We start from the raw sequence: 19,888 nt of genomic DNA on the forward strand, positions 1-19,888 counted from the left end.
TTAAACTGCCTTTTACTCGCCTCACCTTTTCTCTCACCTAAGTACTGTCCCTAGTTCCAAGGGCCACTGCCTCCTGAAATTGTCCTGAAGTGTTTCCTTGTTGGCTCAGCTTTGCACTATCTGAAAATACTTGGTATGATCTGAAAGCTTGGAAACTATAACTGTGAACCCTGTTTTCAGATCAAGACTGGTCTCAGAACAAATCCCAGAGCACATGCTGTTATTTATAGATTCTCAACTAGAGAAGATCCTTTTGTCTCATTTACATAAATCATTCTTACAATGCCATTGTGACTTCATTCCTTTTACATTCTCTCTAGGGTGGAACACTCTAAAAGTTTCTACACAGAGGGCTTTCTGAAAGTCTAAATGAATTATGTTCAATGTTTCATTCTTACCTACATGTATCCTCCCTAATAATTCCCATAAGTTAGGAAGGCCTGAGTTCCTATAATAATAACTATGAAGAAATGACTCTCTGGGTGTGTGTGTGTTTCTGTGTGAACATTATACTGTGGCTTACTATACCAAGCAATTCTAAGAAGTTCATCTTGATGAGGTCTATGTAGGTATAATATTGTTAAGATAGTATTTTCAGGAGTAATATTTTAGGATCCAAGTATTCAATAAAAACAAAAACACAGAGAGTACTACTGGAACAAGCTAGAAAGCTGAAGAGAGGGCCTTTGTCCTAGGATTCAAGGAGTCTAAGGACCTAAACCAGCCCTCCTGGGATAGAAGTATAAAGTATTATCAGCTACACAGAAACTGTCTCTGAGTAAGCTAAAAAGGGACCTCTGTGGTAATTCACAAGCTGAATATAAGCCAGATTTCACAGCTCTCTGATGCCCTCCTAGCAGGTGATATTTCTTGACTTTTGTAAAACTTTCAATAAAATAATTTTGAATATTTCAGCTTTGAGTCAACTGAGCTACAGTGATTCAAGGAAACTACCGCTTTTCCATCTTTGAATGTGAGCATTGGCAGGAGCACAGAAACTCTCTAAGGCCAGAGTTATGGCAGCAGTGGCTATCAGGGAGTAAATATCTGAAGTGAAAAGTAATTTATTTGTACAGAAGCTAGGCCAAAAGGTCTTTTGTCCTGACCAATCAAGGTGTTTTTCTTCATAGTACCAGTCTTGGAAGAGTTTTCCCCCCTCCCCCGGTGGTCTTAGTTTGTTTTATACAAATCATATCAAATGTCTCTAAATGGTATGGGTTGGCTCTGTGTTTTAGTGAGCTCAAAGATTAAGCAAGTACTTAAGAGCATAGACTCTGCAGCCATGCCACCCAGCCCCACCACATTCCAGCTGTATTTTATTTGTACTTCAGTTACATCAGCTCTGAAATGATGATAAGTGCCTGCTTTATTAGCTGTGGTGAGGATTAGTTGTATTAAACCATTTAAAGCATATAGCACAGTATCTGGCACTGTGCTCAATGAATGTTAGTTGTAGCTGCTATTGTTTTATCATGGTTAGTGCTCAATATTGTTTATTATTATTATTATTACTATTATTATTATTATTATTATTATTATTATTAGACTCAATCAGTCTCCAGAATATGAAAGGCAGACTCATTGATCTGACATTTACAGAATGCCTTCAAAGCTCTTATTATAGGAAAACCATGAGTGACTGAAAACTCAGCAGCTCTCCACAGCAGCAGTTGTTTATGCCAATAAATTATCCATCGTGGTCAGTTCTCCAACTTCCCTCCAAAAGTTTTACAAGCTCTCAGTTGAAAAAAACTACTTATTTGTGATAATTCTTCACATCTGACTTATCAAGGTTAACTATTCATGGCACATTCTACAATTGTCTCTGTAGTCTCAGCCTTATCTGCCAGGAAAGACAATTTAGGAGTGGGATTGCCTTTAAAAAGTAGAGAGTTTAGTTCTTCTCACCACTCCTCACTTCAGAAGTTTCACTTGTTTTTCTTTAATTGTCTGAAGGATAAACTACACTGTGATAACCATTATATGGCACTTACTAGTGAGCAGGAAGTATGAAAATGTCCAGAGTTCATTTCAGAAATCACTTTCCTATTCAACAACCTTACTTCCACCTAGGTTTGAGGAAGCATTCTGACTGACCAGGTATCTGGTCACATTGTTTCTTCTTTGCCTCACTCTGTCATTTCCCTCTAATGTCCTCAGGAGCAAAATAAGATAGGAGGATGGCACAGAGATATAAATATATACAGATTGCCTATTATGACTCTCCAAAGTACTTCACTATACAGGCTACATACATTTTCTCAGTATTGCTCATGGCTGGAGAATGTATACATAATATTTACCACTTATTGAAGACAATATGTGTCAGCTACTTCATAAATACTGTTTCACTTAATCCTCATACACTAACACCCTGAAGTAGGTATCCTTATTTCCATTGTATATATGAGAAAACACAAGTCAAAGGCTGAATCAACTTGCTTAAGGTTATACAATTGATGAGAATGTAGTAAAAAAAAAAAAAGAATAAAAAGAAACCATTGGCTTAAGAAATTATTTAACTATGTGTCAAACTTTTAAAATATTTATAATACATTATAATGTTTTCAGTTTTAAAGAATGATTAAAGTATCATTCTTTAAGGAATAAAAGAATAATATGATTAAAAATGGATGAATCTTGAGAATATCATGCTAATTGAAATAAGTCAGAAAGAAAAAGTTAGGAACCATATGATTTCAGTCATATCTTACCTAATAATAGATAAACATGCAAATTGGTGTCACTCTGCTACATCCACCAGCCAATCAGAGCAACTATGCAAATTAACCAAACAAAGATGGTGGTTAATTTGCATACGTAGACACCCAGTGGCCTGGGTCCCGGGAACATCATTGGCACCCAGGTCAGTCCGAGGTAGGCCCTGTGTGGGCCCTGAGCAGCCTAGGAAGGGCCTGAGCCAGGGGGCTCCTGGGCAGGGCTGAGCCTGAGATAGAAGCTGGGGGTCCTCTGCTCAAACCTAAAGCCTCGGGCAGAGGTTTTAGGCTTGGGAAGGGGTGGAGCTGGTGATTGGAGGGTCTGGGGGTCACCTGCCCAGGCCTAAAGCCTCAGCCAGAGGCTTTAAGACTGGGCAGGGGCCAAGCTGGTGATCAGTGTGAACTACAGAGGAAACACCTTTTCTGACCTCTCATTGGCTAAGCTCCCTGTATGCCACTGGTAATATTCTTAGTAACTTGGGTAATAAGAATCCAAAAAAGTTATCTAGAGTTTTTCCACCTCACTCCTGGAGAGAAAAACAAAGGTCCACTGCTGGAGGGCTAAGAAATGTCATATCCTGTCCTAGCCGGTTTGGCTCAGTGGATAATGCCTCAGCCAGCCAACTGCAGGGTCTGGGTTCAATTCTGACCAAGGGTCTTTACCTAGGTTTCAGGCTCCTCCCTGGCCAGAGCCCAGGTCAGGGCTCATGCAGGAGGCAACCAATCAAAGTGTTCCTCTCACTTTGATGTTTCTCTCTGTCTTTCTATTTCTCTTCCACATTCTCTAAAAATCAATGGAAACATATCCTCAGGTGAGGATAAAAATAAATAAAGAAATGTCATATCCTATGAAAGACTCATCTTGAAAATGCCTAAAGAAAGTTGTCATTTTTTCATGGTGAAGGGACTGGAGTCCATGTTGATGCAAACACCTTGGTGACTGCGGTGACTGGCAGTGGCTGCAGCAGTGGGGTGATGGGGCTGGTGCCTTTCCATGATCAGCCTGGTCGCCTCCCACAAAAGGAGGCCAGACTGCAGCCTAGGCCCGCTCCCCAAGGGGAATGGGGAGCAGGCCTAAGCCATCAGTAGGACATCCCTTGAGGGCTCCCACTATCTGAGAGGAGGCAGGCTGGGCTGAGGGACACCCCCCCCCCAGTGCACAAATTTCATGCACCGGGCTCCTAGTCCTTATATAATTAAGAGATAATATGCAAATTGACAATCACTCCAACACAAAAGATGGCCGCCCCCATATGGACACATGATGGCCACCACAAGATGGCTAGCAGGGGAAGGAAGTTGTGGGTGATCAGACCAGCAGGGGAGGGCAGTTGAGAGGGACCAGGCCTACAGGGGAGGGCAGTTGGGGGTGACCAGGCTGGCAAGGGGGGGCAGTTAGGGTGACCAGGTCAGCAAGGAAGGGCAGTTAGGGGTGACTAGGCTGGCAGGGAGGGCAGTTGGGGGCTATCAGGCCTGCAGGGGAGGGCAGTTAGGGGCAATTGGGCTGGCAGGGGAGCAGTTAGGCATTGATCAGGCTGGCAGGGGAGTGGTTAGGAGGTGATCAGGCTGACAGGCAGAAGTGGTTAGGGGCAATGAGGCAGGCAGACAGGCTAGCGGTTGGGAGCCAGCAGTCCTGGATTGTGAGAGGGATGTCCACCGGGATCGGGCCTAAATGGACAGTCAGACATCCCTCAAGGGTTCCCAGATTGGAGAGGGTACAGGCTGGGCTTAGGGGCACCCCCCTCCCCCATGCATGAGTTTCATGCACCAGGCCCCTAGTATGATATATAAAACTGAAAGCAGCCAAAACTGGTTTGGCTCAGTGGACAGAGCGTCGGCCTGCGGACTGAAAGGTCCCAGGTTCGATTCCGGTCAAGGGCATGTACCTGGGTTGCGGGCACATCCCCGGTGGGGGATGTGCAGGAGGCGGCTGATCGATGTTTCTCTCTCATCGATGTTTCTGACTCTCTATCTCTCTCCCTTCCTCTCTGTAAAAAATCAATAAAATATATTTAAAAAAAAACTGAAAGCAACAAATGAACAAAGGAAATAAATAAAGACTCATAGACACAGTCAACAGTATTCTGGTTACCAGAAAGAAGGGAGCTGAGGGGTAATAAAGGATAAAGGAGGTGAAATATATGGTGACAGAATATGATTTGATTTTAGGTAGTGGTCATGCAATGCCTTATACAGATGATATATCATAGAATTTTACCCTCAAAAAGTATATAATCTTATTAATCTAATGTCACCCAATAAATTTATTTTAAAAGTAAATAAAATTATAATTAATTTAGTCCTGCACAAGTTTAGATATCAATTTCTGAGATTTTATTCTATCATCTATCATCTAGATTATTGACTACAACCTAATTTTAACCAGACATTGAAAGAAGCAAATTAAATCATGATGTGAGGGAGCTGGAAATATTATAAATTAATCTAAAAACAAAAGAAAGTTATAACAATCAGATTCTTGCTAAGGTGTTAATCTTTTATACTAATTTAATGTGTTGCCCCTTCTAGGATATTTGCATTTCAGCCAAATTCTGCCTTAACCTCAAAAAATGAGCTATGTATTACAGATTTTCAGTCAACTTTGCAGTCCTGGAGTTGAGCTGGCTGAGAAAAGGTATATTTTCCATGCATTTCTAATCATATCATAGAAGACCAGCCCTGTCTGCTTTATCCTCCCCAGTTCAGAATTTACCTGAGACATAGAAATGTATGCTTCTCTCATCAATGCCAACCTTGTTCATAGCTATGCAGTAGTATATACCAGAAATGTTGCTTGTCAATATCTTCAGGGTGCTCAGAGTCTAAAGAGAGAAGCAATGCATTAGTCCCAGTTAACAAGGTATAGTAGTTATTAATGCTATTCACCAGGTATTTCTGATTCTTGCCCCTTTCAGGCACATAGTAGATTTTCCTTCCTGGATAACCTTGTGCTTAAGTTGGGCCAGGAGATTGGTCAAGGATTTGAGAAAGGAAATGATGTTGGTACTTTCTAAGCTAGAGCACTTACCCGCTGTGGTGAAACTCTCCATAGATCTTTTTTTTTTTCTGGCATAATGATCAACAATGTTTGAGATGATGGCTAATCTGCCAGCCTGCAACCCTAAGTGTCTATAATAAAAAAATCCTCCTGCTGATGTGCAGTTGGATATATGCCATGGGCAAGAGATAAACCTTTGTGATTTTGAAACAATCAAATTTTGGATTTGTTTGCTTTCATAGAACAACAGGGGCCATCTTGACTAATACATCAGGCTGGGAAGTGAAACTATATTCATTCATTCATTGAATAAACATTTTTTTTCAAAAAGGGACTGAAAATGAGAAATTATTCAATTTCATGAGGAAATATATACAAATATAGAATCATTCACAAATTTGTCATATAAGAATTAAATTCCTCAGATCCTAAGATGTAGGTGGGCAGTGAGGGAGTGTGAGTGAGTGAGGGAGCAAAAGGGGAGTGTGTAGACCTGTGTGGTGTGTGTTTGTCTGAGTGAGGAACAGTTAGATCCTGAAGGACTTTCAGGGGTTGGTGGACCAGGCTCTCTTAGATGGGAAGCCCCACTACCACTGAAAGCAATCCTGGGCAGCAGGCATTGGCACAGAAACCATGCCATCTTGAAGGGCAGAGCTTCTGTGACAAGGATCCCAGCCTTACCACCACACAGACTGCCCTCAGACACAACCTGGAACTCTACAGCCACTCAGGACAAAGACTTGCTACTGTAGCGCAGACCCATGGACTCCAGGAATCCAGCCTTCCTGGCTTCAGCTCCAGTGAGTCCCAGAGTGTGTTCCCTTCTTGCCGATCTGCTGCAGCAGCACAAGTTCCATGCATCCTGGCGCCTGAACCCTACTGTGACTCTCGGCACACACAGGGCTCCCACCAACCCCTTGTGGCCACATGTCCTCATGCTTGAACTCTCCCGAGACTCTCTTCTGAGACTCTTGGTGCACACAACACTCCCACTGACTCACCACAGCGGCACAAATCCCATGCAACTCAGTGCCTAGACCCTTTGGTGATAGCAAAAATGGGGGGGAGGGGACAAAGAAACAACCCCTACAGGAAAGAAAAGGAAGAATCACCAGAAAGAGAACTAAATGAAATGGGGGCATGCAATATGTCAGAAAAATTCATTAACATCATGGGATAAATCCTCTAGACAAAAAATAATCAGCAAAGAAACAGCAATCATAAATGACTCACTAGATAAGATGGACTTAATCAACATCTTCAGAACATCCCACCCCCAAGCTACAGAATATACATTCTTCTCAAGCACACATGGGACATTTTCAAAGATAGACCACATATTGGGACACAGGCAAAGTCTCTCCAAATTCAAGAAGATTGAAATCATATCAAGCATCTTCTCATATCACAATGGCATAAAATTAGAAATCAACTACAATAAAAACAATCACAAAAATTCAAACACTTGGAGGTTGAATAGCATACTATTACACAATGATTTGGTTACCAAAGAGATCAAAGAAGAAATAAAACACATCCTGGAAACAAATAACAATGAAAACACAACAATATAAAATCTATGGGACACAGTGAAAGCAGTCCTGAGAGGGAAGTTCTTAGCATTACAGGCCTACCTCAAAAAAACAAGAAACACTGGTAATAAACCATCTAACTCTTCAACTTGATGAATTAGAAAAAGAGCAACAAGAAAAGCTCAGCGTGAGCAGAAGGAGGGAAATAATAAAGATCAGAGCATAAATAAATGACAGAGAGACCAAAAAAAAAAAAAAAACCAATACAAAAGATCAATGAAACAAAGAGCTGGTTCTTTGAAAGGATAAACAAGGTTGATTAACCTCTAGCCAGGCTCACCAAGAAGCAAAGAGAGAGGACCCAAATAAACAAAATCAGAAATGAGAGAGGCAAAATTACAACAGACCCCACAGAAATACAAAGAATTGTAAAAAAATAAAAATAAATACTATGACCAAGTCTATTCTAACAAACTAGTCAACCTAGAAGAAATGGACATATTCCTAGAAAAATATGACCTTTCATACTCAATTAGGAATAATAAGAAAATCTGAATAGGCTGATAACTATGGAGGAAAATGAAGCAGTAATAAAAACTTCCAGCAAACAAAAGCTCTGGACCAGATGGCTTCACAAGAGGGTTTTAGCAAACATTCAAAGGAGAACTAAAACCTATCTTCCTCAGACTATTCCAAAAATTTCAAGAGGAAAGAACACTTCCAAGCTCTTTCTTTGAAGACAGCAGTACCCTAATCCCAAAACCAGATAAAGACATTACAAAGAAAGAGAATTACAGGCCAATATCTCTGATGAATATAGATGCTAAAATCTTCAACAAATTTCTAGCAAATTGGATCCAGAATTACATTAGAAAGATCATACACCATGACCAAAAGAAGGATCTCTTACCATTTGCAACAGCATGGATGGACCTGGAGAGTATTATGCTAAGTGTAATAAGCCAGTCAGAGAAAGGCAAGTGTCACATGATCTCACTCATATGTGGAATCTAATCAACAAAAATAAACTGATAAAATAGATCCAGAGACATAGAAGCATGGAAAAAAAACTGTTGAATTTCAAAGGGAAGGTGGGGGTGGTGTATTAGTAGGAAGAGATCAACCAAAGAACTTGTATGCATATATGCATACTAGTGCAGTGATCCATACACATTGAGAGAAAATTAATTAGAAGGTGGCAGGCAAGGTGGGACTGGGCAAGACAGGCCAGATATGCCCTGGAGCCAACCTCCCATGGTCCCTCCCTGGCCAGCCACAGCTGAGGTGGTGCCACGGCTCGAAGGGTGTCTGCGGAGTGAGTGGGGTCCTTCTGGCAGGTGGGGTCCCTCAGCCTAGCCTGTGGGGATCAGGCCGAAACTGGCACTGTGACATCCCTCAAGGGGTCCTGGATTGCGAGAGGGCAGTTCTCAGGTGACACAACCTGGAATCAGACTCCTCCTCTCTGGTTCCACAGTACATCACCTGAGAACTCCTGCTGCCAAGTCACTACAGCTTGGCAGCTCCCGTGTTGATTGTCTGCCCCTGTTGGTCATTGCACGTCATAGCTACCAGTCAGATGGTCGGATGGTCACTTAGCTTTTATATATATAGATTCCCTGGATAAGGACAATAGAGTGGTGAAGGCCTGGTGCAGGGGGTGGGGGTGGGTAGAAGAAGTCAGTGGGGGAAAGAGCGACATATGCCATACTTTCAACAATAAAGATTTTTTAAAAATATTTTTATTGATTTCAGAGAAGAAGGTAAAGGGAGAGAGAGAGAGAAACATCAATGATGAGATAGAATCATTGATTGGGTGCCTCCTTCATGCCCCCTAATGGGGATCAAGCCCACAACCTGGGCATGTGCCCTTGACCGGAATCGAACCCAGGACTTTTCAGTCTGCAGGCTGATGCTCTATCCACTGAGCCAAACTAGGTAGGGCTCAACAATAAAGATTTATTAAAAAGTTGCAAAACCAGAAAAATAATAAAATAATATCTCAGACATTTCTCATAGCTATATTTTTCTGATATATCTTCTCAAGCAAGGGAAACAAATAAAAAAAACAAACAAACAAACAAACAAAAGGGACTACTTCAACCTAAAAAGTTTTGCATAGCAAAAGAAACCATCATAAAAATGAAAAGACAACCCACTGAACGGGAGAAAATGTCTGCCAATGGTACATCTGATAAAGGGTTAATATTCAAAATTATAAAGTACTTATACAACTAAACGCCATAAAAAATAAACAATCCAATTAAAAACGGGCAAAGTGAAATAAGCCAGTTAGAGAAAGACCAATACCATATGATGTCACTTATATATGGAATCTAATCAACAAAATAACTTAAAGAAAACAGAAACATAGACACAGTTAAGAGACTGATAGCTGTCAGAATGGAGGCTGGTATGGGGGCTTGGTGAAAAAAAAAAGGTGGACGGAATAAACACTATATATACAGTATAGTCATACATATATGACACATAGTCACAGACAATAGTATGGTGATAGACAGAGAGAAAGGAGGATGGGGAGAGGTCCCAGATTGGAGAGGGTGCAGGCCGGGCTGAGGGACACTCCCCCATGCATGAATTTCATGCATCAGGCCTCTAGTAAAAAAAAAAAAATACCTAGGAATAAACTTAATCAAGGAGGTAAATGACCTGTACTGGGAAAATTATAGGACATTTAAAATACATGGAATATACAAACAAATGGAAGTGATAGGGGAGGAGCATGTAGTAGCAATAGAATCACAGGTGTTTAATAGCTACTTACTATAAATAAGAGATTTTCTTAAAGACTCTGGGAAACTGAAGGACATGTTACAAGAAGAGAACAGGCTCTAAAGATAAGGCAGCCCAGAGCCCAGATCAAGGACAGAACTAATATGAAAGGAGACAGTGTTCCTGGCTAATCTTTGCAACATTCTGGGGCTAATCTTTGCAAGAAAAATGAAAGAAGCCAGACCCTTTGAATTCACTTACTTTAGATGTTTTTTCCCACCCACTAACCCTATATAAGAATTTGTTTAAAATTAAATGTCTTCCCTCACCGGTTTCACTCAGTGGATAGAGTGTTGGCCTGCGGACTGAAAGGTCCCAGGTTTGATTTCAGTCAAGGGCATGTACCTTGGTTGTGGGCATATCCCCAGCAGGGGGTATGCAGTAGGCAGCTGATCAATGTTTCTCTCTTATCGATGTTTCTAACTCTCTATCCCTCTCTCTTCCTCTCTGTAAAAAAAATCAATAAAATATATATATTTTAAAATGAAATGTCAGAGAGCAGTTTTTTTAGGATGTCATACCTGCTGCTCACTCCATATTGCTGGCAATATGAAATAAACACTCATAAATGATCCAACCTTGTCTCTGCTTATTGGCTCAGTGGTTACAGGCAGGGATGGATTTGATTTTGTGGTTGGTTTCAATTTCAGCAACTGCGGGAGGACTGAAAAGTGAGACCTTTCTTAGGGTAAATACCTGAGATCCCACTGGCTGCCCGTTGTGTTACACTTTTGGTTCTGGCAATCCCCTTAAGTTGAATTGAGCACTTCTTTTTATGGGTATGGGTATGGGAAACATCTGCCGCCCACCATCTGGGTTGAACCTGATCAGCTCCAGATTGCAAAAGATCCTCCATGGTCCTTGCCTGGTCTCTGAACCACACCAGCTCCAGGTCAAGACATTGCTCTGCTTCAGTTGGCTTCCTAACGCAAGACATTCTGTCTGGTTCTGTGGCTATACAGATAGGAGGGCATGGTAAGCCATAATACTCATGTCTGTCTGTGGTGCACACCTGTAAACATTGTATAAACGAGTGCTTTTGTTGGTTATTGTTTGATGTGTCTTTATTGCTTAGTTTATTTGTTTGAAAATAGGGGCATGTCTCACTTAGCTGGTGGTCCCAGCTTCTTGTGATGGGTTGACCCCGTGGCAGGGATTACAGGAACTTCCCAGCAACTGCTAAATTTTTTTTCTCTGGGTCTCTCCCTACTCTATCTCAAGGCATCCACCACCTGAAAAGTTTAGTGGGTGAAAGGAAACACTTCTCTGGGGGAGTGGATGGACTCTAAGTCTGACTGGGTAAGTCAAACTGGTGTGCATGCTGGGAGTCCTCGATCACTGCCATCTGGGCTTTTTAGCCATCTGGGACTCTGCAACAAATCATCTGCAGTACCGTTTTGGCAGGGGATAAGACTCTGCGGATTGAAGGGTCCCGGGTTTGATTCCGGCAAGGGGCACAAGCCTGGGTTGCAGGCTCAATCCCCAGTGGGGGGCGTGCAGGAGGCAGCCGATCCATGATTCTCTCTCATCATTGATGTTTCTATCTCTCTCTCCCTCTCCCTTCCTCTCTGTAATCAATAAAATATATATATTTTTAAATTGCTCTTTGTTTTATTATCTTTTAGGGATTTTCTTTGATCATTGCTGTTTTGTAACTAATTTGTTTTAACTTCTTCTTTGTCTTAGATTTTGTTTTTGTTTCTGTTTCAAATCAAGCAGCTTGGTCTTGGTTCCATCAGAGGGCCCATTAGGTTGTATTTTAATTAACTGGTCAGTTTAAGTCAATGACTACTTAGAATTGTTTAGCCAAAGGTCTGGTAAATAGGAATAGGATTTCTTATGTGCAAGCATTCATGTTGTTACATCATAAGGATTCTACTCAGAAAGAAAAATATGGGAAAATAAATATTTTAACTGGTCCATAAGTCCTCCTTAAATCATTTAAGTCCTCCTCCTGGAGGGTCAGAAATGCAGAGGTGCCCTTAAGCAGGCTGCAGAAGAGGCAGGGCCACTCTCCCCTTGTAAAGGAAAAAATTGTACTTTTACACTAAAGCTGGAAGCCCAGGGGTTGCTCCAGTCCTGGGAACAAGCCACGGACGCCTGTAGCTTTTCTCCCTCTGCCTTTTCTCCAGCTTCCTAAGAGTTGTAAGGTTAGGTTATCTGTTACGCTTCTAAAAATACACTGAGATTGCCTATACTCCATTGTATGCTCTTGCCTCCTTTGTCAAATATTAATTGAGCTCCCATGCGCTGATGGCTCCGCGCGGCTCACACCTGCTGATGGTGCAGAGTGACTGGGGCCAGCACCAGCAGTGGGTACGAGCAGGGCCTGAAGCCATCAGTGGATGCTAGTGTCAGTTACTGCCTTGATCGCCCCTCAGGAACAGGGGGAGTTGGAGAAGCCCTCAGGGGCAATTAGGGCTGGTAGCCACCTCTTGCACCTGCTGATGGCACTGAGCTATCGGGACTGGCACTAGGCACAGGCAGCGGGTGCAAGTGGGGCCAGTGCCAGCAGCAGGTGCAAGCGCCAGGCAGGACTGTGGCGGTGCTCGGGAGCAAAGAATTTTCAGTAACCACCAGAGGCTCACCCGAATGACAGCAACCAGTGCCCCACCTTGGTCTGGCTCCCCTGCTCACCTGCTCCATCAGCACCCCCACGTGCACCCCCTGGTGTTCAGGGCATGTCATAGCAACCGGTTGCTCAGTTGTTCCGCCATTTGGTATATTTGCATTTTAGTGTTTTATATATATACTAGAGGCCTGGTGCACAAAAATTTGTGCACTCGGGAGGGTCCCTCAGCCCGGCCTATGCCCTCTCACAGTCTGGAACCCCTTGGGGAATGACCACCTGCTGGCTTAGGCCCGCTCCCCGGGAGACTGGGCCTAAGCTGGCAGTCAGACATCCCTCTGGCAGCCCGGGAGCCCTCGGGGGATGTCCACTTGTCAGCGGGGAGCAGGCCTAGCTGCAGTAGGATATCCTTAGTGCTGCTGAGGAGGCAGGAAAGGCTCCCACCACCACCGCTGTTTTAATTTAAAACAATTAAAATATATTTTATTGATTTTTTACAGAGAAGAAGGGAGAGGGATAGAGAGTTAGAAACATCAATGAGAGAGAAACATCAATCAGTTGCCTCCTGCACACTCCCTACTGGGGATGTGCCCACAACCAAGGTACATGCCCTTGACTGGAATCAAACCTGGGACCCTTGAGTCTGCAGGCTGATGCTCTATCCACTGAGCCAAACCGGTCAGGGCTGTATGGACATTTTAATGATGTTGATTCTACCAATCCATGAACATAGTATATTCTTCCATTTGTTTATACTTCTATATCTTTTTTCAATGTCCTGTAGTTTTCTGAGTACAAGTCTTTTACCTCCTTGGTTAGTTCATTCCTAAGTATCTTAATTATTTTTGTTGCAATTATAAATAGGATTGTTTTTTAGTTTTTCTTTCTAAGAGTTTATTATTGGTGTATAAAAAGGACACAGGTTTCTGAGTGTTAATTTTGTATCCTGCCACATTGCCAAATTCATTTCTTAAATCTAGTTTTTTTTTTATGGAGTCTTTAAGGTTTTCTATGTACAATATCATGTCACCTGCAAATAATGAGAGTTTTACTTCATCCCTTCCAGTTTGGATGCCTTTTATTTCTTCTTTGCTGTCCTCTATGGCCAGGAATTGCATTACTATGATGAACAAAAGTGGTGAAAGAGAACATCACTGTCTTGTTACTGTTCTTAGGAAAAATGATTTTAGTTTTTGCCCATTGAGTATGATGTTGGCTGTAGGTTTGTCATATATGGCTTTTATTATGTTGAAATATGATCCCTCTATTCCTACTTTGCTGAGAGTTTTTATGAAAAAGGGTATTGGATTTTGTCGAATGCTTTTTCGACATCAATTGATATTATCATGTGATTTTTGTCTTGCAATGTGTATCACATTAATTGATATGCAAATATTGTATCAGCCTTGCATCCCTGAATAAATTCCACTTGGTCATGGTACATGATTTTTTTAATGTAACGCTGGATCTGATTTGTTAATATTTTGTTGAGGATTTTAGCATCTATGTTCATCAAGGATATTGGTCTGTAATTCTCTTCCTTGGTAGTGTATTTATCTGGATTTGGAATTAGGGTAATGCTCACCTCATAGAAAGAGCTTGGAAATGTTCCTTCCCCTTTAATTTTTTGAAATAGTTTGAAGAGGATAGGTGTTAGGTCTTATTTGAATGTTTGATAAAACTCCCCTGTGAGGCTACCCGGACCAGGGCTTTTGTTTGCTGGAAGATTTTTTTATTATTGCTTCAATTTCACTGTAGTTATCAGCCTACTCAGGTTGTCTGATTCTTCCTGATTGAGTACTGGAAGATTGTATTTTTCTAGGACTATGTCCATTTTGTTCAGATTGTCTAGTTTGTTGGAATATAGTCATTCATAGTATTTTTTTATGAGCCTTTGTATTACCGTGTGCTCAGTTATTACTTCACCTCTTTCATTTCTGATTCAATAAATGGTGCTGGGAAAATTAGACAGGTACATACAAAAAAATGAAACTAGACTGTTAGGTCTGATTAAATAATTAAATCAATACCCCTCCCTCCGGGAACTGACTTTTAGGTCATTTCACTATGGACATTCACTTTTGCTGAGACTACACTTTACTTGATGAGACTACATTCGATTGTCTCTCCCCTCTGGACCTGCACAGAGAATTCTCCACCCAGAAAAAGCCCACCAAAAGTCCTTTAAAAACCGCTGACTCCCATCACTGGGTGCTGGAGCCATCCAGGCTTAGCCACCCGGTGTGTGGATGATCAAATAAATTTGTAATCCCTCACCATTCTGGCCTCGTGCGTTCCTCCTTCAGCAACCTAACATTTGGTGCCGGAAACCTGGGAGGGTTCCATGGGGATGGGGAGCCATTGCCCCAGTTTTGGTCACCCTGAGTTTGCTACTCGGATTGCAGTAGGCAGCGGCAGCTCAACCTGGGCTTACCTCTGAATCCTACTCGGGTGACTTGATTGCTGACCTCTATCAGGCCTCCCTCCCTTATGGGCCCTCCTGAACTGGGGAAGAGGAGCCATTGTCCTGGCTCCCGTCACCTCGAGTTTGCTACTCGGAGATTTGATTGCCGGCCTCAATAAGGCCTCCTCCCTTATGCTTACCCCTTCCTCTTACCCCCCTCCCCCCCGGCCAGCCAAGAAGGACTCCAGATCAGGAATCTCTACTTCTTCACTGCTGACTCTCCATCCCACATGGGCCAATCTTCTCTAGGTGAGTGAGATTCCACAATTCCCCTGGTCCTGAGTCTTCTGCCCACTCATTCTCACTGAATTCTTGAAAGTCTCTTGTCTCAAAAGTCCCAGCGCTAGGCCAGAAGACTCCTCAGCTGTTTGGCTTTAGGTCCTTCTAGATTGGGGATGCCAAGTCCAGAGGGTCACCTCTCATTTTTCACGGTGATTTGTTTAGCAGCAGGGATGCCTGCCATAAACAGTCACCTTTGGATCTGTGGTCTATCACTCACCCTTCCTCTCTCATGGGCCATGCCACACTCCCTCTGCACACTCGTGGGGGAAATCATGCCCAATCGTCTCACTTTATTTTGTAACACTGTTTGGCCAGAATATAAACTAGATAATAAGTCTCAATGGCCTGAAAATGGCGCTTTTAATTTTAACACATTGCACAGTTCAGATAATTGCTATCACTGCAATGGAAAATGGTCAGAGATTCCCTATGTCCAGGCCTTTTTCACTCTTCAGTCCCAATCCTCTCTCTCAGTCTGGCTCTACCCATCAAATCTTTCTCCTTCACACAAAACATCATACCCCTAACACTTCTGATTCTGAATCTACTTTTGACCCAGCAAACCACCGATCTCTACCCCCTTACACATCCCCTCTCTCACCTGCATTAGATTCCCAAAACCCAGACCTTCCTAACCAGCAACCACCTTCTCTCTGGCCCCTAAGAGCCCAAATCTCAAGAATACAAGCTCCAAAACAGCCTTTTCCCACCTAACACTTGCTCTTGGGCCACACAAAGACTACCCTTCTCAACAGCTTCTTCTTATCCTGCCCCCATTCTACCCCTGAAGAGACCCAAATCCAAAAACAAAGGCGAGATCTTGCCAAGACTGAGGCCCAGAAGGAAGTCTTCCAGCTCCTAGCCACCACTCTCATCAACCTCAAATGAAGTGCCAGTCCTCCAACCGAGGGTAAGTCAGGGGCTAAGCCTCCTCCGAGCCCATGCTTCAAGTGCAAGACTGCCCCCTCTGGATCCGGTTTGGGGCTCCTAGACCTCCTGGGACTGGCCACTGAAGAAGCTTCCCAGGCCCTGGCAGGGTACCACAGACTTACATCACGAGGAAAGAGCCTCAGGTAACGACTGTGTTGGCAGGTACGCTGATCTTCTTTTTAATTGACACTGGAGCCACTTATTCTGCCCTCTCCAAATTCACTGGGACCCTTGTCTATTCCTCAGTCTCTTCTATTGGGATTGATGGATTAGTCTCACAGCCATTAGCCACCTCACCTCTACACTGCATCTTACTAAATACCCCCATTCACTCTTTTCTCATTCTACCTCGGTGTTGGGTCAGGGCTACCATATATTCCTCATAAAGCCCAGTTGTCGCAAACCACAGTCACCTACCTCAGTTTCACTCTCTCACCCTACAAGGCTGAGCCATTCCTTGGACTGTAAATGCCTTATCTCCTTATCTCCTCCATGACTGTACTGTCCTCTGAACAAGAAATTTTCTCATTTCTCAGGTTCACTGGGTATTCTCGCTTCTGGGTTCACAACTTTAGTCTTCTTGCAAAGCTCCTCTATGACATGACATGGCGAAGGGACCCCCTCACTAAGCTTTTAGATCCCAAGGCCAACATTCTCACCCCCTTTAATGCTCTAAAAACTGCTCTCACCTCAGCACCTTCTTACACTCCCCCTTCCCAAATAATAGTTTCTTTACTAAAAGTGCAAATGCTTACTTAACAGTATGGCTACTATCAGAAGCTGAACTCATAATCACCCAACCTTAGCATGTTATGTCTAAGGAAAAATGTGGCAATTTTAAATCCAAGCTGTTACAGTCCTGGGAACAAGCTACCCGCCCGCCCCCCCCGCCTCCTCCCTCCCCCCCCCCCCCGCCTTTTCTCTAGTCTCATATGCCTATACATAATTTTCCAAAGTCTTTGGTAACTTAAAAGCTTTGGAGCATTACTGGGTTAAATGATAAACATCTAAATATTTTAAAATAGTATAAAATATTGAAACATTGATTGCTAGACATGTCTTAATTCACCTGCTCTTAGTTTTTATTACAGAAGGTCTCTTGTATTTATTGAATGTATATTTTTTTGAACGTAAGAGTGTGCTTAAAGTGTGTTGATAAATGTCAATTTAAGAAATGCTGGTTGTTTATTTTTTGGCTAAAGCTGGTTATTTGTGAATGGGTAGAAATGCTTGTGAAAGTTCCAGAAAAGTTTGTCCACTGAGTCAGGGCCTGATCACCCCTGATGTCCAAAGGGACCCCTTCTCTCCTAGTAAGCTAAAGGAACCCCTCCCAGACTCTCTCTTGTTGCTTATGTATTTAAGTTGAAATCTAGACTTTCTAGGTTCACTCCTAGTCCCTGACACTATCACTGAAAGTCTCACAGGTCTTCCTGCTTGGTATTTAGGAACCTCTCTCCCCTTTTCTAGCTTTATGAAAAGTCATACACTGCAAAGGACACCAAGTAGGGAGTGAGCCCTTAATACAGAGAGATAACAAAGCAGACCAGGAGGCCAAAGCAGTGACCAGGGGAAGCCTCCAACTCCCCAGCTCTTAGCTATACCCCATATAACACCCTAATATACTCAACAGAAACTTCAGTCCCTATTAACTCTTGGGGCCACTCAGGAAGATCCATGGTTAAAATTTCAGGGAAAATATATCCTTCCCTAGGGACAAACCCATGATATCTTAAAGGCTATTCACAGTTCCCTTTATATAGGATACATTTACAACTCCTAAAACCCTTCATCACATGTCCTAGCTTAGCCTTCCTACTGCAAGATATCACCAAAACCTGTTCTACTTGTTACTCAGTATCTCCCCAAGGACAGGTTAGATTATACCTTCTTCTTTCCCTGCTCATCAGTCAAGGGGCCAAATACCTGGACAAGACTGACAAATTGACTTCACTCATATGCCCTCTATTTTTAAAAAAATAAAATAAAATAAAAATAAACACCACACAAATATCTTTTAACCCTCATAAATATCATCTCAGGCTGGATAGAAGACAGTCCCCACTAGTCTGACCCACCTCATTACAATTAGATAATGGGTCTGCTTTCATATCTGAAATAATTCAACAGGTCTCCTCCACTCTGAGCATCCAGTGGAACTTACATCCCCCTACCAGCCCCAATCTTCAGGCAAAGTAGAAAAGGCACATTCTTAATTAAGTTTCACCTAACTAAATTAACTTTCGAAACTAAAGAACCTTAAACCACTCTCCTACCTCTAGCCCTTATGCACATCAGGGCAATACCCCCATGCACCCTCCTTCCTTAGACCCTTTGAACTCATGTATGGAAGACCCTTCTTATTAGGAAACTTCCCTTCCACAGAGAGCCCTCTCAGAGACTAGGTCCCCATTTTAAATCTCATCTGACAATACTGAAGAACATGCGGATCAGATCTTCTCTCAGCTTTTACAGGAGACATCCTGCCTACTCCTCCTGAAAGAAAAATATCAATAATTTACAGCGCTGAAGGCAAGGCTTTATTCTGTATTTTGTTAATATGATACATCCCATTGTTTGATTTATAGATGCTGCACCTTTCCTGCATCTGTGGGTTAAATCCCACTTGGTCATAGTATATGGTATAACCATTTTAATGTATTGTTGAATCCAGTTTACTACTAATTTGTTGAGAAATTTTGCATGTGTGTTCATCAAGGATATTGACAGGTAATTTTCTTTCCCTTTTTTTTGGCTCTTTAGCCTCCAACTTTTTTAATGTTCAGATTTACTTCATACAAAATAGTAAGTCCAATGAGCACCCATATACCCCTCACTTTCTTTTTCAGTAATGTCTTTCCCTGATTTTGGTATTAGGGTAATTCAGACTTTGTAGAATGAGACTAGAAGTATCTTTTCTTCTTCAATTGTTTGAAGTATTAAGAAGGATGGACACTAATTCTTCTTTATAGGTTTGGTAAAATTCACATCTAAAGATTAATGCCCCTTGACCTTTATTTGTTGGTATTTAAAAATATATTACTATTACAATATCATTTCTATTAAATGGGCTGTTTAAATTTTCTATTTTTTCCTGGTTCAGTCTTGGAAGGTTATATGCCTCTAGAATTTATCATTTCTTATAGATTGTCAATGTTTTTGTCAGATATTTATTAGTAGTAATCTTCCATAATTCTTTGCATTTCTATGGTGTTGGTTGCAACTCCTCATTTATTAATTATTTTATTTATTTAGGCTCTCTCTTTCTCTTTATGAGTTTGGCTAAAAGTTTGTCAATTTTATCTTTCCTTTTTCAATCAAGATATTTCTTTGTATTTTATTTATTTATTTTAAATTTATTGTTGACACTATGACAACTGTCCCCCTTTGCCCCATCCACATAGCCCCCACCCCCGCCACTTCTACCACATTGTTGTCTGTGTCCATGGGGTATGCATATATGCATATGTTCTTTGGCTAATCTCTTCCAGTCCCCAGCCCCCTCCCCTCTGAGATCTGTCACTGTGTTCCATGTATCCATGCCTCTAGTCCTATTCTGTCCATCAGTTTATTTTGTTCATTAGATTCCATATGTAAGGGAAATCATAT

At 42.0% G+C, this 19,888-nt stretch overlaps 1 protein-coding gene across 1 annotated transcript in view; it reads right to left on the reverse strand.

Annotated features, from left to right (window-relative positions):
- The window catches only part of LOC308510763 (vascular endothelial growth factor receptor kdr-like), a 435,828-nt gene that overhangs the window by 185,316 nt on the left and 230,624 nt on the right, over positions 1–19,888 (reverse strand). Inside the window, exon 12 of the mRNA XM_081080791.1 lies at positions 5,431–5,539. Within this exon, the coding sequence (XP_080936917.1) occupies positions 5,431–5,539 (109 nt within the window). The remainder of the gene's footprint in view (positions 1–5,430; positions 5,540–19,888) is intronic.

Source organism: Myotis nattereri (assembly GCF_964212035.1).
Source record: "Myotis nattereri genome assembly, chromosome: X".
Lineage (NCBI taxonomy): Eukaryota > Metazoa > Chordata > Mammalia > Chiroptera > Vespertilionidae > Myotis > Myotis nattereri.